We start from the raw sequence: 23899 nt of genomic DNA on the forward strand, positions 1-23899 counted from the left end.
GCAGAGAACGTTTCTGGAAAACGTTGTGAGCTCTTTAAATGCTAACTGGTAACACGTGCCTGCCTTCCAGAGAAGCGCAGGGAGGGAGGTACCGTGGGAGGGAGGTACCTCGGAGCCCTGCGGAGTGCAGACAGGCCCACACGCTCCCCCGGAATGCACGAAGCTCACCCCGCCAGGGGCTGGGGGAGGCAGGGATGAGCAGGCGGAACGGAGGATGAGGCTAAGGACACACGTCTGTCATTGCTCGTTTGGACATACAGCACCAAGCCTGAGCCCCAATGTCAACCGGGGACGTGGGCAAAAATGACGCGTCAGTGCAGGTTCGTCAACCGCAACAAACTCACCGCTCTGGGCTGCTGCTAGAGGCGGGGCTGGGTTAGGGAAATTCTGTACTTTCCACCCAATTTTGCTATGCGCCTAAAACTGCCGTAAAAAGTAAGGCTGACTAATAAAAAATGCCTTGTTTTAATAGGTAATTTTAGTTATTAATGGGGCTAAGTGTGTGTGTATCAGAGTATGTTGCTTATTTGTATTTCCTTTCATGGCCTTTGAACATTTTCTATTAGGTTGGTTGTGTTTTTCTTAAAGTTTAGTAGGAATTTTTTGTATTTTAAGAGCATTAATTCTTGGTTATAAATACAGGAAATATTTTCCCAATTTTTCATTTATAATTTTTTTTTTTTTTTTTTTTTTTGAGACAGGATCTTGCTCTGTCACCCAGGCCGGAGAGCAGTGGCATCATCGTGGCTCACTGCAGCCTCAAACTCCTGGGCTCAACTGATCCTCCTCCCTCAGCCTCCCGAGTAAGTGTGGCTACCAGCACACACCACCACACCGGGCTAAGTTTTAAATATTTTTATAGATATGGAGTCTCGCTATTGCTTAGGTTGCTCTTAAACTCCTGGCCTCAGTGATCCTCCTGTCTCGGCCTCCCAGAGTGCTAGGATTACAGGCGTGAGCCGCCGCGCCCGGCCCACTTATAAAAGTGTTGATACACATGCACATATATGGATGTGAAAAAGTTACACAGCTTTATTCTTTATTAGGACAGCGTCTGGGTTTGGCCTGCTTGGAGAGGCTGTCTCTGCTGCAAAGTAATAGAAACACATATTCTCCTGCTCTTCTGCGTTTATGGTTTCGTTTTTGTGTTGAAATTTCTATCCACCCGGAATGTTTAGAAGGGGAGCGGGCCGGGCCGTGGGGTCCACCCCGCGTTTGCCGAACGGCTGGCCGCTGTCTCGTCATTGTCCAGTGAACGACCCGCACACCCCACGGGGCTGACCTGTCACGTCGGGCAGGCGAGAGTTCCCCACGAGTCCCTGCGGTCCCTCTCTGGTCACACTGAGTATATTTCTTAAAGTAACATGTTTCTGCTGCTTAGCAGGAAACCAGTGAACACGGGTGAAAGGTTAGGAAATATTAATAGTTGAGTTTTCTAGTTAATCTTGTCTTTTCTAAGCAAAATCTTGAAGGCGTTTCTTTTACCCATGAGCAGAGCCGAGAGGCCGCCCGAGTTTCCCGCGTGCTCTGACGGCTGCGTGGGAAGTCGGGGCTGTCTCTGAACCGCGACTCGTCCCCACGGCAGCCCCCCAGGGTGACTCACCTCCACAGCCAGCGTCTCCACGCCGATTATGAACACTTGACCCCCAGAGGCCGCCCACAGTGTGTCTTCCATCAGGAGCAGACTTCTGACCGGCAGGACACCGAGTTTTATCACTTTCTGGGGTTCGGAATTCCAGGTTCCATCTTAAAAGAAAACATTTAATTTCACTCAAGTTCAGCTCTCCGTGCACAGGGACAGGGATACGGGGCCACAGATTGTTTCCAGTAACAGACAACCGAAGTATCAGTCGTCATTTTCCTGCCTCTGTTTGACGCTGGGAGTGTCCGGGGCTCCGAGAGCAGGCGCCACGTCAGCGGGGAAGCCCCCCACGGCCGGCAAGCACTGAGCACCCGGGGTGGGCTTGGGTCCCCCTGACCCCAGCCTGGCCACTCGCCCGGTGTCTGGAGAAACCATTCATGCACCCCGAACCTCAGTGTCCTTGACTGTCACAGGAGGACAATCCCACCACTGGCCTAAGGGCTGTTTTAAGAATGAAATATGCTGCATGCAAACAGCTCAGCGCAGCACTTGGCAGGCAGATGTTGGACAAATACCATTATTTGTAGTAATAATATATACAGCGATTTGGTCGCCATGAAAAGGAACCACACCCAAAGTAACCAGGCATATGTTTAAAATTCCCCATTACCTGCTTCAATTTTAAAAATCCCTTGTTATATACTTTATCATGAGGACAGTTCCTATCTTCACTGAACATGAAAAAAATCAAAATTGAGGTTAAAGGAATCCTTTCTTTTGAAGAACTTGCTCCCTTTCCTGAAGCCTACAGAGTGATAAAATATTTGGTTTTGAAAATATTTTCAAAGATCTGCCGATGAGGTCTTCTGTGCTTTATATCAAGTACGAGTGGATAGCTTGAATATTAATAAAAAATTATCTGAAGCAAGATTTAACACACATTTCAAAAGTGACTAACGTCATCATTCTGTAAATAATTAAAATGAATTCTCAGTTCTCAGTCTAAGCGGTAACTAAGCCACCGCACTTGCACACGTGACTAACGTGATTCAGCCAGCGACGCTTCCGACTGGCTCATGAAATGAACGTACTTTGCCCAACGAGGAGACCAGGTCTCGGCTCTCCCCTCTGTGTTCTGGGACGCGCGAGGTCTCTGGACACAAGCCTGTCTAGGAACCAGCGTCTGGGCTGGCGTGTGCAGCCAGGGGAGGCGGCTGTGCAAGCTCTGACTCCAGCATCCTGTTAGCTAGCATGCCACTGCCATGGCAACGCCTTCGTGTCGCAACGAGGACAATGACCAGCCCGTGGGCATCGCCTGCCTCCCACGTGTAGTATCTGCCCTGGGGCTGGGATATCACTATGTGGGTAAGCACGAACGTACACACACCCACACGGGCACATGGGCACACACACACACACACACATGCATGTACATGGCACACACAGCCCACACGCACTCACCCACAAATGCACACATGTGCGTGCACACGCACACACAAATGTGAACACGTGCACAGACACATGCTCTCGCATTTGTGTGCACACACATGTGCACAAGCTTCGCGTCTGGTACGCACAGCCCTCTAAAGCACTGCAGCCTCCATATCTAATGGGCACACTCGGGTTCAGGGTGGAAACACAGCTTTCTCTGACAGTCACATGTTCACAGCACACGGCACGAGAACGCCAGGTTTCTGAACCCTGGGTGGGAACTCCAGCCACCGCCCCCGCCTGTGTTCACGTCCCAGGTGGTGTCCACACGGCTCAGCACCGCCTCACCGACCCTTCGACCCTCTGAAACGGGACCCCGAGATGCAAGGCGGGATGACGCACTTCACACACTTCACTTTGGTCAACGGTCACATTCCAACAACGGCACTTTGTTCCCTGTTCTTCCTACAAACAGTGTCACCTGTCCCTCCCACGGAATCCTCTGACCGGGGTGACTCGCCGTGTCGGCGATGCCGCCGGAGCCTGGGGAACTGGGCCGAGGGTCCCTGCGGGGGCCCACGTGCAGTTCCAGCCCTTACTTCCCGCACTTTATCCTTCTGATAAATTTGCCATTTTACCTATAAAGCTTGAAATGTGATTTTCTCTTCCCTCCCTGCATAACCAAGTAATACTTAACCGAAACCCAGGAATCCAATCAGGAAACCACTGAAGTTCCCCACCGTGAAGCGGTAAGGACTCAGGCAGGGCGCCGGGGGACAGAGACCGCGGCTCCCGGTACTGCTGAGCCCAGCGGACCCTGAGATGGGCGGCCGGGAGGCCCTGGAGGCTGTGGCAGGAGGCCGGTCAGCCCAGCGCCAAGGGAGCCCGGCCCACCGGGGCAGCAGCGGGCGAGGGGCGAGGGGCGAGGGGCTGCCGGGGGAGGCGGGTGTGGAAATCCTGCCCTGGGGGAGAACGGAGCGCGAGAGACTGAGACAGCACCCTGAGTGCTCACAAAGCCCCTGGGGAGGGAGGGGGCCACACGGGCCTTGGGCAAAGGGACGGGTGCAGGGGACAGGCTGGAGCAGGGAACCCCGTCCGCGTGACCCGCCTCACCTGCGGCTCTGGCGTAGCTGGCCACCGCCCCGTCCACCAGGCCCGCGTACAGGCTGCGCGGCGAGCCCGCCAGGCTCATGACCGTGGACCTCTCGGGCGTGAAGAAGTGCTGAAGTCTCACTTTCTTGGAGCCCTGGCTGCTTTTATACACGGAAATGCTTTAAAAGAAAGATACAAGCTAATGAATACGTTTGCACAACGTGGAAGAGTGGAGTGTCCGTCACCGCAAACGCACTTAACGCCTCATCCCGGTGCCCGAGCCCTGCCCGTCCCTCCTCCACACACTTGGCGGGGTTTTAGGAAGATCTCGGACCACTTTCATTTCCTTCTTTTATTTTTAAAGAGAAATTCTGGGCTATAAAAAAAATTAGTGCTTCCTGTATGTCTTGGAACTTCACATCAGGAAGACAATTGTACCTTTCCTCTAAACAGGGCCAGTAACCAACAGGATTATAAGACAGAATTCGCTGCTTTATTCCAAAATGTAAGGAGTGATGTGCTTCTCAAAGGCACCAATAACAATGCAACATTTCAGTGGCAAATAGTATGGTACTTTTCCCCTTTAAAGAAATACCATTTCTCTTTGGAGGTTCCTAGAATAATTTCTATGGGCCCAACTCACTGCTCATTTAAAAGCACAGTGACCCTAAAAATGTCCCCTTGTCCCACAGTTCCCGGCACACGGCTCCTGACACCGGGGTCAACGCCGTCTCCGCGACAGGCCCCAGCTGCTGCCCTTGTGTGGGCACAGCGGTGACCGTTCTTTGTCACACGGGGGACGGGCGCTACCTTCCCTCCTCTGCTCCTACACAGATGGTCGGGGCGCCGCAAGCCCTCGCGGTGGAGGTTTCGGGGTCCGAGGCCGCGCTGGGCTCTCGGAGCTTCTCGTCCACCGGAATGTACACCATGCACAGGATGCGAGACTCCACGTTGAAGCACTCGATGACTTTGGGGCTGGAATTTTGAAACGAGACAATGGCGATCTGGCCCATCTGATGGGTGCAGCTTCCGATCTGCAGCAGGGGGTCACGGGGGAAGAGAAAATGAGCATGAGAGGCTCGCATGGGCCACGCACCCGACACGCAGGGCCACGCACCCGACACGCACCCGACACGCAGGGCCACGCACCGGACACGCAGGGCCACGCGGCACCCGTCTCCGTGTGAGAGACGCTGAGAAAAACCAGATAACGTTTAAACACTCTGCCAACAGGGCCTGTTTTCCTTTTCAACATATGGAATTAGGTTTTTAAAAATTTTTAATAAAAAGAATATAACTATTAACAATTTTTAAAAAGTCACATTTATACACTTTAAAAAGCATATACCCATCACCATACAAATGGTAGACGCCTATTCATACACACTTTAGGGTCCTAAACAGTAGATTAATATCCATTTTAAATAACACTAATGTTTAACAGACCTTAGCTAAAAACCTGAGTCTTTCGAATGAGAAGAAATTAACAAGAACGCATCCCAAGGTGGATGGTTCACATTTAACACACGATGTCGTGTGTTCCAGTACGTCTGTGTTACGAACTTCCTGTGTGTTTGAATTCTCACACCGAGAAAACGCAGCACAGTCAGTTTCCCAATTTAAACTTAAATCTAACTGTTTTCTAGGCGGTGAGGAGTCAGACCCCTGTGAACAGGAAGCACTGGCTGGTTTAGGGTGCTCAGTGATGTTTTTCTTTTCTGCCAGCTTGGAGGCTGTTGTTACAGTCTCCTCATTCCTCCTGTGTTTGCTGCATGCGACAAATAAACAACCCACTTCGGCCCTCTCGGGGGAAGGTGCCAACTGGCCTCGCCCCAGTGCGGGCCTGCAGGGAGCGGGCGCGGCCAGGCCAGGGGATGAGTGGCAGGTCCACCCGCCTGCGCGGAAACGGTTCTCTTTCAAAATCGGAAACCCCCGGGGGAATTAAGCCCTTCATGCCCGGGTTGGCAGGAATGAAACACCAGCTCACTGGGCTGGTCCGTTTTTCACAACAACTAGAACACGGACCACGCAGGAGCTTTGGCAGTGAGGAGGGGACGGTGACCTGCTGCAGAGGATGCTGGGAAGAAGTCAGGTGCGTCTGAGGCAGCAAGGGACCGGGGGGCAGGTCCGAGGGGCCTCCGGGGAGGCGCGTGAGAGGCTCGGACCGCACAGCCTGAGCAGGGTCCTCGGGTTTGCAGGAACCAGAAACAGCTGCTGCAACTGCAGCCTCATGTCAGATGCTGTGTGTCATTTGGAACCGATTAATTTTAATTGCTACGTTTCCAGTGTAAAAAACTAGGCTTGGAAGAAGAAGAAAAAGAAAAATCCATGCAAGTTAACCACCCAAATGGAAGAAACATTAAAATTATTCTCATATTAGTTAAGTATCTTTGGACTGAATTTAAGCTGGTAAAAGTTTCAGATGAAAAAGAAAAGAATTAACATTTTAACTCCTAAGAATTCTACATCTTTTCCAAAGCAATCAGGTCCCTTTCAGGGGCAGTTTTCATGTTTGCAAATACACGCTGGGCTGCACTGTGGCCGACGGCAGCGTCCGTGTTCCCGCCACACCGACCGCGTGTGCGGATTCCGTGTGAGCTCTGTTGGGAGCAGGCGTCTTACCCACAAGAAGCCGTGGGCCGCCGAGGTCGAGTCCGGCTGACCCTCGCTGCTCAGGTAGGGCTCGGGGTTGTATGCGGCACATTCGATCTGGAATGGGACGGAATCAGACGCTGTGACAGGGGACCGAGAGGCTTCCAGGCCACACAGAGTCTGACGCGGACGACATGTTTCCAACACAGAACCACAGACATTCGGCTTCATTACCCGACAGAGACGAAAATGGGAAAGTTTGAAGTGTGAGTCTTAGAAGGCGGCGTCTGAGAAGCAAACACCCGAGCAGATGCGGCCCCGGGTGTTTTACTCTTGGGGTCTCATTGCGGCATGTCCCTCGTCCCTCGTCCCTCTCCCCGCTCCCGTCCCACCCGGTCTTCCCCAGGGGCGGGCGGGGCCCAGCCTTCCAAACAGGGTGGTGGTGGGAGCTGCCCAGGGCCCAGGCCACAAGCGAGAAATAAAAACGTCTTTGTACATTTCTCAACAAGACCCACGAACAAGTCATGGGAGTCACCGCAGGCTCGGCCTGTTGTGCTTGAATCAGTGACACCATGGACGTGAACTAGATGCCACCCCACCCCGGAGACAAGCGGCTTCGGCAGACAGTGGGCCCCGCACTCCACGCAGCTCACGAGACGACCCCCTGGAAACTGACTACTTGCCGAGCTAAAGCCTCACGAGCCGCACAGCGAGACGGTCTCCCGTGTAAGTGACCGGCCCAGCTCGGGAGCCGTCTGAGGACGCCAGGGCCCCGCCCAGGAGCGGCCCCCAGAGACACAGGCTGACCCTCACTGCTAGGTTTCAAACGGCAGCATCCTCATTTATTTCTAAATAAATCACCTCCAGGGCAGCGGGGACTATGGCTAACCAGAAAGACACGGTTCTACTGTGCCCCCGGCTCCCCTCCCCCGGCCCCGCCCACCTTCACCTTGAACTCCTGCTGCTTGGCGACCATCACCGGCATGTGCCCAACAAGGAGAGGATGCTTCTCCTTCTTGATCTGATTCCCGTCGTCCTCCACACAGAACCAGCCCATGTGGTTCTCCTCCTCTGCAACCAGAGTCGGAGAGAAAATGAGCCGGACCGCGGGGAACTCACCCTGACAGAGGTCTGCGTGGCCAGCGGGGCCAATCCTGCGGAAGTTTCTAGCGCCCCGTTTGCACAAGCCCAGGGAACTCAGTGCCTCACTCCTGGGAAACAGTAAACTCTTCTTACAGGGCAGCAGGGCCCACACTTGAGTGACAGGGACATCTTCCTGTCTGTGCCGCCTCCACACACCTGTGCGCCGCGGAAACCACACAGGTCTCTCTGCCTTACCTTTTTCCATTTTTTTTTTTTCAAAGCAACTGAGATGGTTAGATTCAAATACGAATCAAACACGAGATGTAGTGAGAGATTTTTAGACACGGTGTAATACAATGGGATAAAGAAAGTGCAATGAAATGGAGAAATATTTCACTGGCAAACGTCGGCCTTGGCGCTGAGGAACATGGGACTGATCTCAGGACAAAAGGGACCTTCTCTCCAGGGTGGTGACCCCTCGTTTGCCGAGTCTCTCTGACCCCACCCTGACAAGCCACCACGCGGTGAGGACGCCGAGCACGCCTTCCGCAGGCGCCGTGCTCCTCCTGCCTCTAATCAGCGCTCGCCGGGGTGATACCCCAGCCGCGGCTTCTCCTCTGTGTCCTACGTCCAGTTAGCATCTCAGATCATCTGCCTCTAGGGGAGAATTTTACACGCACACAGGGCACCCCGTGTTCTGAGTGATAGATCTGTGAGTGTGTGTATAGATGACATGTAAATTACATATATATATATATATATATATATTCCAAACAGCAAGGCTAAAGGGACTAGGAACAGGAAATCATGAAGTCGCACTCGTTTGTGTCCTGCAGGGTTTATCTCCGGTGCTGGGAGGGCCTTTGGCCACCTGCGTTTTGTTACTCAGGGTGAGGAAACAGGCCGAGCCTTCCTTCCCTCTGGAGACAGACCCACACCGGACCCACCTCAACCCCCGACTCATTCTAGACCCGGCAGGCTTACCCTGGGTGGAGCAGCCTCAACTGATAAACTTATGTTAATTTTTTTTTTTTTTTTGGTAAGACAGAGTCTCACTCTCTTGCCCGGGCTAGAGTGCAGTGGCATCATCATAGCTCACTGCAGCCTCCAACTCCTGGGCTCAAGTGATCCTCCTGCCTCAGCCTCCCAGCAGCTGGGACTACAGGCAAGAGCCAACATGCCCAGCTAGTTTTTCCTATTTTTAGTAGAGATGGAGTCTCGCTTTTGCTCAGGCTGATCTCGAACCCCAGACCTCAAGCGATCCTCACGCTACAATTACCGTTGTGAGCCGCTGCGCCCAGCGTGATATTAATGTTTGATTACAACAAAACCTGTGGCTGTAACCCTAAATTATAATGTGAACTTAAACATCACTTGTGCTGGGGTTGCTCTTTCCCATGTAAGAACATTCTTCCAGGTGAATGGATGGCTCCATCACCCAGTTCTCCTCTTAACCCCGGTTTCAGCTTCGCGGCCGTGCATCTCATCGTGACACGGAAACCTGGCCGAGGACTCCGAGATGCACGTCATCTCTCGTGCGAGCCCCGGCTGGCCACGCCGGCCGCACCTACCCAGGGCGAGCTTGGCCGTCTGCAGGCTGTTGGTCCAGGACTCCTTGATGGCCGGGGTGAAGGTGCTGAACACGGCTGTGAAGAAGGTGGGCCGCCCAGACCTGCCAGGAAATTAAATCACAGTGTTCTGCCTGGCCAACACAATTAACAGACCAAAAAAAAAAAAAAAAATTACGTATCATGACAAAGAACCACTTTCTTGTTCCCAGCATTGGCCAAGCAGGTTTCGTTTTAAAGTCCCCACTAACTTGTCCTGCTTCCCGGGGAGCTGTAACTGGATCCTGCAGCAGTCCGCGGCTCTGATTTCGTCTTCCTTCTTCAGAATAAGTCTTTGTAAACCTGACGTCCAGTCGTGGGCTACTGACTGATTTAAGTTCTGCAAAGAAAATAAATATGCACATTCTTAAATCGTTAAAAAAAAAATAGGACCAGCCTAAAAGCAAAGTTGTGACACACAGACCTCAGGGAGACCAAAGACAAACAAACAAATAAAAAAACACCGCCTATCTGATTGTGAAAAAGAAACCCCTGGAGTCAGATCACACTGGGACCTTGTGTCGTGGCAGAGAGACTTCTCAGAACTGATACTCAAGTCTACTTGCAACATGAAGAAAAGTCACAATGAGGTAATAGTTTCACCTTATCCAAAATAACAAAAACGTACATCAGATCAGTTCGTACAGTCACAGTGAATTCTCACTTCTGGCAGAGCTTGGGGATGGAATCCTACGTCCACAACGATTTAGGAGCAAAACCAGAACCTTGAGTCAAGCAGCCGTGATACCTACCTGGTAGTTGCCTTTAAGGTTTCCTATCAGCTGGCTGATTTGACCAACCACGTTTAAGTCGTGCAACAGGTTCTGTAAATCTTGATACAGTTGTCCCGGCCCCATGTAAACTTTGTCTACAAAGTGAACACACAAACAAGAGGGCACGAACGTGAAGCCAGGGCCACTCCGACACTTGAGGGCAGAAAACACTAAAGTTACTAGTTAATTTTTTTTTTAAGTTGGGGGGGATCTTGAAGGGGATATTTTCAAGAATTTAGTAGTTTTCCTTTCCTAATGTTTATTTTGAAATAATTTAAGGCATAATGAAAAGTTGCAAAACTGGCACAAGGAGCTGCTTCCTTTACACCCTTCGCCGGCTCCGCTGGGGGTTAACCTCGCACACAGACGCGGCACGACCCTCTAAACCAGGAAATTACGGCGACATGACGCTGTAACGAACCTGCAGACTTTCCTCAAATGTCACCCACGTCCCCACGAATGCCAGTTTTCTAGTGCGGGATCCAACCCCGGGGCCCACCTTGGGTTTACTTGTCACGTCCCCTAAGTCCCCTCCCATCTGGGTGTGTTCCTCCATCTCTCTTTGTCTTTCTTGACACTTTCATTTTCAAAGGATGCTGCTAAGCTATAGAATGCCTCACAGTGTGGGCGTGACCGACATCTTGTCACTTCCAGTATTTTTTAAACATTGTTGATGTAGTAGCTACTAGTGAGAGACACCTGGACATAAAGGACATTTAATCTGAACCAAATTTCCAATAACTGGGGTCACCCGACATCAACATGAGTTCTCAGCGATCTTCCCTGAAGATTTTTTTTAAAGGAGAAGAGCAAGAACTTGTCTGCAGTGACTGTGGTTCGTGGAGTGACGCGTGTCCCGGGGTCCACGTCCCCAGGTGAGCGTAGCTGCCTCCACCTGCCGAGAGCCCACCCTGCGCTCCAGGAGGTGACACTCGGGTGTTTTCTCACTGAATCCCACAACAGGATGAGAGGCACAGAGGAGAGACGCCCCCGTGTCCCCAGCCGACAATGAGGAAACTGGCCCAGCTCACGCAGGAAGACACCCACAGCCCGTGCTTGAAACCCGTGCGCAGTAACACCTTGTGTGCAAATGAATAAATCGCCTAAGGTCAGACAGCCGCGAGGGAAGCCGCCAGCTTCAAACCCAGGCAGAACGGATTCGCTGAAGTTGCAGGAGCAGCAGTTCCCTGGCGTTTGTGTTAGAGCAGGACCTTTGCCGTCACTCGCCCGAGCTCACCAGGGCCCGGAGCCTGGTGTCAGGCTCTGCTGGCAACACCCTAAAATTCTCAGTAAGTTTGAACAAGGGACACACGCTTTCATGTGTGCTGGGCTCCACAGAGTACGTGGCTTGCTCCATTAGTGTGTATAAGATATACATAGTGCATATATGTGTAGGTACATACACACACACACAAATGTTAAACTGAGAAATCTGCATATTTCCAATGTAAATATTCAGATATATACATGCATCTAAAAATATTCACTGCGTAACTGAAGGGAAGCATAACCGTTTATACTTTTGCAAGGACTGTGTTAGACATGATATGTGGATATTTACATACATGACAGGCCTGATTTTTATCACCTGTCTAGATAAAGTCTACGACTAACTGCCTCTGAAGTATCGGGAAGTTTTACAGAAAAGGGGGAAAACCCGGTCGAGTGGTCACAGATATCAACTGTATTATCCTTACAGTGGGCTTATCATTTAAAATGTATTGATATGCTTATCTGCTTTCATTAATAACTGTCTGATGATAAACTCTATAAAAACATAGCCTTGCAATAAAATTACAAGAGTTACATCAACTTTATTTCACATCTTTTTTTATATTATCATTAGAATTATCATTTAATAAAACTGACCCTTTTATTTTGGGCATCCAGTTCTACAAATTTTAGCACATGTGTAGATGCATGTAACCATCGCCCTGATAAGCCCACAGAGCAGCTCCGTCGCCCACGGAGCAGCTGCGTCACCCACAGGACAGCTGCGTCGCCCACAGAGCAGCTGCATCACCCACAGAGCAGCTGCGTCGCCCACAGAGCAGCTGCGTCGCCCACAGAACAGCTCCATGGCCCACAGAGCAGCTCCATCTCCCACAGAGCAGCTGCGTCGCCCACAGAGCAGCTCCATCTCCCACAGAGCAGCTGCGTCGCCCACAGGGCAGCTGCGTCACCCACAGGGCAGCTGCGTCGCCCACAGAACAGCTCCGTCGCCCACAGAGCAGCTACGTCGCCCACAGAGCAGCTGCATCGCCCACAGAACAGCTCCGTCGCCCACAGGACAGCTGCGTCACCCACAGGACAGCTGCGTCACCCACAGAGCAGCTGCACTGCCCACAGAACCCCCTTGCTGTCCCTTTAGAGTCACCCTTGCCCTGGAAATCACTCACCTGTTCTCCTTCCCTACAATTTTGTCTCACAGTACTCCACATCTATCTTTAACACATGAGCAGTACACCTGTATTTGCATAGGTATTCAACTAATGTGCCCTTTGTTAGAGAAACTCCCTGGCTTTTGGGGGAGAAGCGCCTAACTTGGGTCACGGCAGCTCTTCCCTTTGGTCATTAACGCCCCAGGCTAAGCACAGCACCCGTGCACAGCGCGGGGGAAGACGGGGCTGACTGGACCACTGACCCTGCTGAAACACAGAGTTCTAAGTTGCTCAGGCTCCGTCTTTGAAACACGACGTGAACAAGCTGGAAGGGCTGCCAGCATCCTGGCCACCGTTTCTAAACTGGGTGTGCCAAGAACCTGACATTGTGCTTTAATTTGGAAAGCAAGTATTTCTGCCTCTACTAAGTAAACGTCTCTGTGAGTAAGCACATGTTAAAATAGAAAACACTTTTATATCTAAACAAGTATCTCAGGAGATATAAATTCTGTCGCAAAGTTACGGTTAGAAAATTATTCAGTGGCAGCTGGGCGCGGTGGCTCACGCCTGTAATCCCCGCACTCTGGGAGACCGAGGCGGGAGGATCGCTTGGGCTCAGGAGTTCCAGACCAGCCTGAGCAAGAGCAAGACTCCATCTCTACTAAAAATAGAAAATTAGCCGGGCATGGTGGCACCTGCCTGTAGTCCCAGCTATTTGGGAGGCTGAGGCGAGAAGATTGCTTGAGCCCAGGAGTCTGAGGTTGCTGTGAGCTATGATGATGTCACTGCACTCAACCCCCGGTGACAGAGCGAGACCCTGATTCAAAAAGAAAATGATTCCGTGGCAACGTTGTATTTTGCTAACCACGTTTCTCCATTACGTGACCCAGAAATCTGCGCTGCAGGCCTTTCCTGTCTCCGTGTCTTGATCTGCAGAACCGAGACAACAGCCCTTTCCTGCCCGCCTGCTTTGAAGATCAAATGCAACGGTGCAGTTTATAAAACTAAAGCAGTCTGTGAACACGGCGCCTGGCACAGACGTGTGCGCGGCGTCTCCGGTCACATGCGCTCGGGTGCACGGCTGTTCAGCTACCCGTCTCGCTCCCCGACCCAGCACCCCCGTTTGGCCTCTTCCTCTACTCGGACCACCACTGGCCTGGCCGGAACTTCATATTTTTATCTTTTTTTTTCCATTAAAATATACGTTTACTACCATGCTCCATTCCTCCCAAGAGAAGGAATTTTCTTTTTCTTTGTCAGCTAAGAAATAAAATTTCCCATTTGCCTCACAGAAGGGATGAGGGAGATGATGCTTTAAGTCAGACAGACTTTTGAAGTTTCCTAAATATTCTGCCACAGGTGCCGGCACCGCTCCAGACGCCCCTGATGGAGTGAGATGCAGCCCCGCAGGGGGACCCGCCCCAGGCCATGCCCCTTCCCACGGAGGTCACCACCCAGGTGGCAGGGCCACAGCAACCAGCTGGCCTTCCCTCGGGAACATTAGCAGCTGCTGGGTCCAAACAGTTCAGTCTCATGCAAATGAGTGATCCCGTTTTAGGGAACACTGAGCCAACGGCTAACAGAGTAAAAGTTTCACAAGTATCAGTTATTTCGCTGCCTTCTGCAGCGAGATCCCAGGGCACGGTGGCCACGGCAAGGACTGGCCGGGCCCACTTTGTCCCTCCAACCAGAGGGAGGGAGAGGGAGGTGGCAGACAGGGCAGGGAGAGGGAACACGGCCACCGCAGGGCCAAGCAGGAAGCAGCGGCGGAGGATGGGCAGCTGGCCAGCGGCTCCTGGGCAGAGGGGCCCCAGGAGACAGAGGGACACAGCAATGGGGGGGGGACTCTCCGCAGGAGGGAATGTGCAGGGAGGGACAGGGACGGCTTCTCACGGCCGAGTCCCACCTGCTGCTGCCGTGCTGGGGGCCTCGAGGACGTGGACGGGACCTGGACGTGGCTCGGCCCCGTCAGTCCTGCCCCACAGCTCGTGGGGGTTAAACGGTGTCCTGTGCGTCACGGTGACCACAGCAACAGCAACGCATCGAGTACATGAAAATCGCTAAGAGCAGATTTTAAGGTTCTCACCTCGAAAACAATGATGGGTGAGGGATGGATACATCAGGCAGCTTGATTTCGCCGTCCCACGATGTACGTATTTCAAAGCACGTTGTACACCGTAAATGCACACAAATTTTGTCAATTAAAAAATTATTTTTAAAAGAATATATATATATATTTTATACATATATGTGCACTACAACCGATGTGTCAAGGGACAGGAGAATAATTCGTTTCTCCCTAGTGGATTAAAGAATCTTCCCTACTGAGACCAGGGAGTTTCTCTGCCTTCACCCAACACGAAAATAAACCCAAGTCTCACATCTGAGCTTGGGCATCAGACACGGTTTGTAAGGGACGCACTGGGACCAAATGACACGGAACAGACACACAGGACTCCCCTGTGGACAAGGACCACGTGTAATACAAGGGAGACCTTCTCCACTCTCATCTTTAGGAAATAACAAAAGGCAGAACACAGTGCTTTTCAAATGTTACTTTCAGTTTAGGAAACAGCTATTTTTGTTTTTTGGCCAAAATGCATTGATAGATAAAAAAACACGCCAATCCAATTTTTGCCGGAGTTGACCTCCAGCCAGCTGGTTGCCAGTGTGTTTCGAGTTGTGTGAGCAGAGGTCCCTGTCGCTGCGCCGACACCCAAGCGCCGCGTCTCTGCAAAAGGGCTTCCCGGCCTTTCTCACGGCTCCTGTTTCCATGGAAATCCCTGCAACTTGTTTGGAAATTCGGGGTTTGTCAGCTAAATGGAATCTTGTGCGGCAAACAAGGAAGGGACTGTGCGGCCGAACCAATAGCCCGGCACCCACAAACCCCTGGGGGCGTGTCCCGGGGAGCCAGGTCCCCAGTCTCAGAGCGTCGCCCGGGAGACGTCTCCAGGCACGAGGGCCGGGCACGGGGTGGGGGCATCCCCAGGCCCCGCGGAGCTGCAGACAAGCGCAGCCGGACTCCATCCGGGCATCGGCTCCTTTCCTCCGGGCCCCTCCTCCGCTGAGGCTGCGGTTTCCGCTGCAAACTGGGCTCCCTGCTGAGCTCCTCTTCCCTGCTCACCCTCCCAGCGCAGAGCTCTCTCCTGGGCAAGGCCGGTGCTTGCAAAGGACACACCCTTTTCCTTTAAGTGCATCAAAAGTCCCATTTCCCTTGCGGCTGGAAAGAAAGCTCGAATCTGCGACGTCAGTTTTCTGCGAACACATTTTGAAGGGTTGCACGGCACATCCTAGAACTTATCGTCCCCTCCCGCCGCCCCCCTTGTAACTGAAGCCACGCCCGCCAACACCACTCCCCTGCACCCGCCCTGGGTAGACATTCCCACCTACTAAACAGCGAGGGACCATCGAGGCACGGGGGGCCGCCCCTGGGCGCTAACAGATGGACAGTGAGGGCCTGACAGCGCACAGCCCAGCTCGCCAGCTGACCCTCCACCCCGACGGCCGGGGACAGCCCGGCGCCCAGCACCACACAAGCCCACAGACGCCTCGACCGCTGACCGCACCCCGCAAAGGCAAGACAGCTGCGGACTCTGCCCCCTGGGGTCTGCATACAGCCCCAGAGATTCTGACTTGAGTTCCATCTTCAAACACACACGGAATTAGCAAATTTTAATTAGTTTTTTTAAAAGGTTTTTTTTTGTTTTTTAACCTAGAAGGCATTTTAAAGACCCTTACTCCATACCGCTCCTTTCACAGCTGGGAACTAAAAAGCAGCCGCAGGGCTAAGGGGACAGGCACTGGGCCAAGAGCCCGAGTGAACATCTGGTCCCACGGCGGTGCCTGTGGTCCTTGAGCTCAGGACCCTCGACTCAGTGTCACCTGGACCCCAGACTCAGGTACTCAGTGGCCTGCAGGCCCTCGGCACACCTGTTGTCCAAGCGGCACCTCCAAAGTAACAAGTCGCCATACACTTGAAATGGGTAAATCCTATTGGAACGTCAATGCCGTAATTGAAAAAGTCAAAAGCTTAAAAAAGTTAACAGTCCAAGAGAGAGCTGTTAAATGTCTTCCTCTCTCCAAACCTGCTCTGGGCCCACTCGCTACAGCAGGAGGAAGGGGCTTCCTGCCTCCAACCACAGCCCGGGCAGCCCCCGACATCCGTGCTCAGAGGGCTCCGCAGCCCCGGCTGGCGTCGGCCGCCTTTGAAAAACATGTCTAATGAAGCCCCACCTTAACGTTTACCGCGGGAGCTCTCGTTCGCAGGGACTACAGTAGCTAAGAGCAGTGGTTACTGTAAATACCAAGTATCACACAGGCGAAGAGCCTGGTGCCAAGATGCAGCCACAGCACTTCAGTCCCACTTCTTGCCACAGGAGGAACAGGAGGAGGTGCAAACCCACGGGCTTTGGGGTTTGAAACCTCTGGGTCTCAGTTTCCTTATTTGAGAAAGGAACATTTGCGAGGCTGTTGAAATCTTAAACAGGAATGGCAGCATTATTTTACGATAAATGTTGCCTTTCTATGTAATAATCTTTCTCTATTATATTGCTAACACACTGTCTTCTAAATTTTAAATCAAAGCCTAATAATACCATAACCTTTGTGCAAAATAAAATACAGAAAAAAAAACCCTGAAGACATCTGCTCTTTTCTAACACAAAAGCTACCTGTTTAGAACGTTGTTTTCCTTATTTGGAATTCACCTGCCTGCCGCCTGTGAAACAGCGATTCCGTCACCGGAAGGAGAAAGGAGGCGACAGGCTCTCTCTACAGGCAGAGAAAATGCTGTCTTCAACTTGTTTGCAGTGAGTAGAGGAAAAACCACGACTTCTGATAAATCAGATAAAACCTAAACATTTTCCACTGGACAGCTTAGAGAGTGGACAAGGAAGGAGTGGAGAAAGGAGGGAAATGAGAGAGCAGCAGCCTCGGGCGGTGCCCTTGCGACCAGGCCGGCAGCAACCAGGGAACTGACTGGTGGAAACACAAACTCTCAGCCCCACCCGGCCCCACTGACTGCACTGGTCTTCGGGGGCGGCCCAGCTCCGGGCTGAGAGCCACCGGCCTGTGTGCTAATGAGCAGGGGGAGGAGGGGCGGGGTGGCCAAGAATTCTCAGTTGAAAACAGGTTTCCATGTGACTCATTCTTTTAGTAGGAGGAAAAAGATCCGTACATACAGGAACCTTCAGTATGAAGAGGCAACTCCCCACCTGGGTTCAGAGGCTCGTATGGCTTTCCGGTAACATGGGCTATGGGGGGGAGGGGGATAGAGGAATTCTGTAGGATTCCATAGGCAGGATGAACGGATGGGGAGCAGAGATTAACTGGGAAATAGTTCCCTTTGGGACATTATCTTCCTAAAGAGTCTATTCAGGTGTGGGCACGGTGCCTGTCTCACAGGGAGGAGGAGAAAAAGCGATTGTTGGCCTGGGTGGGTCTGGTCTGGATCTCAGGAAGATAAGCCCTAGCTTTTCCAGGAGTGCTCATGGTGGGGGGAAGGTCAGAGAGACCTTGAGGCACACGTGCACAGCGAGTGTGTGGGTGCATGAATGCACGTGTGCACAGCGAGTGTGTGGGTGCATGAATGCACGTGTGCACAGCGAGTGTGTGGGTGCATGAATGTACGTGTGCACAGCGAGTGGGTGGGTGCATGATTGCACGTGTGCACAGCGAGTGGGTGGGCGCATGAATGCACGTGTGCACAGCGAGTGTGTGGGTGCATGAATGTACGTGTGCACAGCGAGTGGGTGGGTGCATGATTGCACGTGTGCACAGCGAGTGGGTGGGCGCATGCATGCACGTGTGCACAACGAGTGGGTGGGCGCATGATTGCACGTGTGCACAGCGAGTGGATGGGTGCATGAATGCACGTGTGCACAGCGAGTGGGTGGGCGCATGATTGCACGTGTGCACAGTGAGTGGGTGGGTGCATGCATGCATGTGTGCACAGCGAGTGGGTGGGTGCATGCATGGACGTGTGCACAGCGAGTGGGTGGGCGCATGCATGCACGCGTGCACAGCGAGTGGGTGGGTGCATGCATGCACGTGTGCACAGTGAGTGGGTGGGTGCATGATTGCACGTGTGCACAGCGAGTGGGTGGGTGCATGCATGCACGTGTGCACAGTGAGTGGGTGGGTGCATGATTGCACGTGTGCACAGCGAGCGGGTGGGCGCATGCATGCACGTGTGCACAGCGAGTGGGTGGGTGCATGCATGCACGTGTGCACAGCGAGTGGGTGGGTGCATGATTGCACGTGTGCACAGCGAGTGAGTGGGTGCATGCACGCACGTGTGCGCAGCGAGTGGGTGGGTGCATGCATGCACGTGTGCACAGCGAATGGGTGGGTGCATGATTGCACGTGTGCACAGCGAGCGGGTGGGTGCATGCACGCGTGCACAGCGAGCGGGTGGGTGCATGCATGCACGCGTGCACAGCGAGCGGGTGGGTGCATGATTGCACGTGTGCACAGCGAGTGGGTGGGTGCATGAATGCATGTGTGCACAGCGAGTGGGTGGGCGCATGATTGCACGCGTGCACAGCGAGTGGGTGGGTGCATGAATGCACGTGAGCACAGCCAATGCATGCGTGCAAGAACACATGCGTGCAGGGACGAGGAACCACTGTACACCCACTCCCCACCAGCTGGAATCCCACTCTTTCCTCACAACCTAACTTTAGAGGCCTCTGCTCTGAGGAAATTACATTCTGTTGAGCTGCCAGAGCATCGTGCCCTGTGTTCACTGAGAACTGCGCCACCGTGTGCCCGTGTGCGGTGCTGCTCAGTCTGTCTCCAGCCGCCACGAGCTGCCCTGGGGGATTGTGGGGCTCAGTGCTTGGCTGAGGACAAGAATGGACAGCTGGAAAGATACTGTTCAGTTAGGAATTCAGCACTGATTGGTGGCTGCATTTCTCTTTTCACTCATTCAACCAACGTTCGTTGAGCGCCTACTGCATGCATGCAGCAGAGTCAGAAGGGAAACCACACAGACTGGCAACATTAGCAGGAGAAGAATTAACTAGTTAATTTCAGACAAAGGCCCTCAGACACTCATTAGGTTATCTTACTTTCTTAAAATACAGGCATCATAATAACAGGTCACACTGGAAGTCCTCGTGCTCCACCAGCAATGTCGCTAACAGACGAGGACTGGATATGCCCTGCCCGAGGCGTGGGTTCAACCCAGAAAACTCCACAGCACAAATCGATGGCAGAATGAGTACATCCCCTAAATTCTCTGTTTAGGGCAGTGTGCAAACAGACGCCCCAGGAAAAACTGCCTTCACTGAGGCTGCGTCTGTGTGTTTCCATAGAGACGCAATAAACAAAAAACCAATGCAAGTCTACAGGACAATCACGTACGTTTTAAAGTCTTTCCAGAGTCCCCTTAACTTAGGATATGACCAAAGAGTTCTCCTTGAATTCAGAATGAAGGGAAAGATTCACTCTCCAACGGAACATACTCCTCTGTAACAGACAGCAGGACTGGCCGGGACCCTGTTTAATCCTTTTGCCGTGGCTGAAGGAAAGCTCACGGCAACATCCAGGCCCACGTGGAGTTATCAACGTACTTCAGGTTCTTTCTTCCATATATTTTAAAAATTGGTTGAATCATCCTGCTTTATGCTTTTTCATATTGCTGACCCTAATCTTACTCTAAGTTAGCTCAGTGTAAATCATAAATTAAAAGATAAATAAGAAAATACAATGTTGCATGTAATATTAATACATTGTATCTGCTTTGTGGATCAAAGTTATCGTTAGCTATTTGAACACAATAAGGCAACGGTAATTACAAATACATAGTAAGATTGCTGGCACTATAAATATAAAATACACAAGGGAGTTTTTGTTCACAAAAACTAAGACATAAACTTGATTAGTAATCAATAGTTCCAAATAAGTTAAAAGGATTTCAAAAAACTTTTAGCAAGACATTCAATTTGCCCTTGGATAAAATTTTAATGAATCATGTCAGCTTGAAAAATCATTTCTCTCTCCTTCCCTCCCTCCCTCCCCTCTCATACCACCTGGTGTAGGCGCCTCACTTTGAAATCTGGGTTATAGCTTGGTATTTTGGTTGTTAGTTGAGAGGGTTGATAAAAGTGCACACTCCTTTCAACAGGAATATGACGTAACAGCAATTGGAGAGATTACGAATTGAATAACAATAACACGGTTCAAGAATCACCCCGCTAGGCAGATTGCCAACCTATTAACATGAGCGAAACAAGAAGAGTAAAAGGTCCCACAGCAAACTGGACCCCGTGCTCACCACAGGGTGTTCCTGCAAACCCAAGAGAGCACGTGTGCTCAGCTAGAAAGGTGAAAAGTCGTAAAAGCTGCTTTCTCAATCCAAACAGATCAGAAACAAAATAATCTGAGAAGTTAATGCTCGTTTAACACATAAAAAAAAGTTTACTGGAAGTTCCTGTTCACTGTATTTTAAGTGTTCCATAATTCAGGGGCAGAGGCCCCAAAGCCAAACAGTGAATAAAACTAAGCCGGTCTTTATCTGGATTAAAAAAAAAGAGAGAGAGAAGGAAACGATTTTTACACTAAGATTAAAATCTACAACGTGAACGATGTTCAGCAATAATAACTATAAATGTAATATTAGGCAATGCTACAACGTTTCCCAAGTATTTTGACATCTTTCTCTCCTCTCACCTCGGGAAGTGCAGGGACAGGTGCTACCTAGGTGGGGAAACCGAGGCACAGAGAGATGAAGGCAGCTGCCCAGCAGCGCCACGAGTGGGCAGCGGAGCCGAGGGGAAACCGAGGCACGGGCACTGAAAGAGACGAGCGCTCACGGGAGACGGGGACAGAGAGCCCAGAGCTGGGGAGGACGACACCCCTGAGCAGCCACAGTGCCCCACAGCACACCGGGGGCGGCCCAGCGGCCGGGGCACGAGGCCAGAGGTCAGCAGCCGCGGCGGCCGAGTCAGCCACACAGGTAAGATGAAGGCTCCAAACGCTGCGTCATCTCCCCAGATTCCCGCCTTCAACCTCGAGCCTGAGGAGTTTGAGCCCAGCGACGTCGGCACTGACGCCGGCCCCAGGGCTTGCCGGGACATCAGCAAGTGTCACTTACGTGGCTTCACGTTGGCGACCACCGCCAGGCTCTCGGGAGGGTGCGCCACGGGGAACCTGCTGTGCTCGCCGGCGCCCGGGTTCGCGCCGTACTCCATCACCTCCACGTGGCCCAGGGGGACGCTCCACTTCAGCAGGTACCGCTGGCTGGTGACCGAGCCGCTGTCGTGCAGGGTGCTGGAACGACCAGAGGTACGTCATGATGCTTTGTGCCCTTTAGATGTTCAAGTGAGAAACGGTTAATGTTGCAGGATCCTGCCTCTGACTTTCTCAGGAAGTTGCCCTTGGTGCCACCGTAATTAGATGAGCGAGTGGAGCTTCTCACTCTCGCCCAGGGCAGAGCTGCACAGTGACGTGTTTCCCAGCAAGGGCGAAGGTTTCCAGACAAGCTTCCAGGGAAGAGGCTGGATGCCTGCTGGTGACTACGTGAACAAAGGTGCTCGGGCGTTCTGGAGAGTTCTATCAACAGGACAATTCTTCTACAATATGTGGTCCGAGATAGTCTGTTTCATAAGAGTTAACTCTAAAACTCTTTCTCTGCTCTTATATGGCGACATGAAAATCACTGTCATGGAATTCAGTCGTACCACTACATTCCAGGACTAAAATACTTACTATTTATTGAGTTTATAAAAAGTGGATGCAAAACCGATACCTGTATAGATTATTTTCTTCTGTCATCGCCACATAGGACGTATATGCAGAGAAACACACAGAACACACGCACGGTCTAGTGCAATGGCAGAGCAATCCCGTGTGGCCACCACCCAGGTCGAGGTGTCACATCACCAGCACCCTGGGAGCCCCCACACGCCCAGGAAAAAAAACCCGGCCCCTCCAGAAGCAACCAGTGTTCTTACTTTTGGTGATAATCGCATTTTGCTTTTCTTCAAAATAAACTTTTAAAAATCAAAATGTGGACAGGAATAGCCACAATGCCAGGTGCTGTGCTGTAAACTGAAACTCGTGACTCTCTGGGGCCACCTGTCTCCCCAGCTTCCCTCTGCCCCCAAGAACCCACTGTTGGTGACAACACCTGGTCTGTACGGAAACGGAAGGGGAGGACGGCGCTTCAGACCCAGCAAGAGGACAGGTCGTGTCCCACGAGCTAGAGTGCGCCTCCAATTAGAAAAATAGAAATGCCCGCGAATTCTTATCAAAATTTCTGTTCATCCTCTTGGAATCTAAACCCCTCGTTCCCATGGAGGAGGCGACAGGTGTGCTTGGCGGCTGGGGGACGGGGACGCCGGGCACAGGGAACACGCCACAGCTAGTGGTGTGCTGGCTTGTCACTCTGCCCACGGTCCGTGCTGCTCACACTCCCTGGGGGACTTCGAGCTACGGATGCTCTGGCCACTGGCTCCCAAAACTCAAACTCTAACAACCGACTCTTGCAAGACGTTAGCCTGTGTTACTTCCCACAGCACCCAGAGCACTGTGTTCAATTTTACATCAGCTCCCTTACGATCCGTCTATATTTAAAGACCCTTTAATTCTCAAATAGCCTCGACTTACTACAACATTTTATGTGTTGGAGAACAATTCTGATGTCAAACTATATTAAATAAAAGAACTGGACCGGGCGTGGTGGCTCACGCCTGTAATCCCAGCACTCTGGGAGGCGGGAGGATCACCTGAGGTCAGGAATTTGAGCCCAACCTGGGCAAGAGCGAGACCCCGTCTCTATAAAAAAATAGAAAAATTAGCTGGGCATCAGGGCACTCATCTGCTGTCCCAGCTACTCGGGAGGCTGAGGCAGGAGGATGGCTTGAGCCCAGGAGTTTGAGGCTACAGTGAGCTACGATGACACCACTGCACTCTAGCCCAGGCAACACAGCAAGACCCCCAAAAGAAAAGAAAAAAGAACTGTTAAAGTGTTACTTATTTTCTTGGTTTACACCAAATATGAATATAACCAATTTAATTATATAAGAAAAACACTTAACAAAAATACATGTATAGAGGATCAGCAATATAGAATTTCAATAATTAAAAACAGAACTGTACAATGATTTAAGATGGTTATTAAAAAACTCAATTTCGTTTCTAGCTCTAACATCAGCCCTGTTTAAAGAGCAAGTAAACCGGCATGTATCTAGTTTCCCCCAGCAGCCACCTACGATGTGCACCGAACACATTTAAAAACGCACTCGTTTGTTACAAAGTTTCCTTCAGTCGCTAAGTTTGGCCCAGAAATCAGTTCAGCTTGAATGAGAGCATTAACAGTCACTCCCTTGGGCCGAGACACCTCTAGCGTGTCAT

General features: G+C 51.7%; 1 protein-coding gene across 3 annotated transcripts in view; it reads right to left on the reverse strand.

Annotated features, from left to right (window-relative positions):
- ARHGEF10 (Rho guanine nucleotide exchange factor 10) overlaps positions 1–23899 on the reverse strand; it is a 62394-nt gene that overhangs the window by 11995 nt on the left and 26500 nt on the right. For all 3 annotated transcript variants that reach the window (XM_069464610.1, XM_069464612.1, XM_069464611.1), the window contains 9 exons: positions 21639–21814; positions 10140–10255; positions 9600–9727; positions 9352–9452; positions 7647–7768; positions 6728–6814; positions 4916–5139; positions 4127–4284; positions 1604–1746 (listed from right to left, as the gene is read on the reverse strand). In XM_069464610.1, coding sequence (XP_069320711.1) covers positions 1604–1746; positions 4127–4284; positions 4916–5139; positions 6728–6814; positions 7647–7768; positions 9352–9452; positions 9600–9727; positions 10140–10255; positions 21639–21814 — 1255 coding nt within the window. The remainder of the gene's footprint in view (positions 1–1603; positions 1747–4126; positions 4285–4915; positions 5140–6727; positions 6815–7646; positions 7769–9351; positions 9453–9599; positions 9728–10139; positions 10256–21638; positions 21815–23899) is intronic.

The sequence above is a fragment of the Eulemur rufifrons genome, unplaced genomic scaffold (genome assembly GCF_041146395.1).
Source record: "Eulemur rufifrons isolate Redbay unplaced genomic scaffold, OSU_ERuf_1 scaffold_81, whole genome shotgun sequence".
In the NCBI taxonomy this organism is placed as follows: Eukaryota; Metazoa; Chordata; class Mammalia; order Primates; family Lemuridae; genus Eulemur; species Eulemur rufifrons.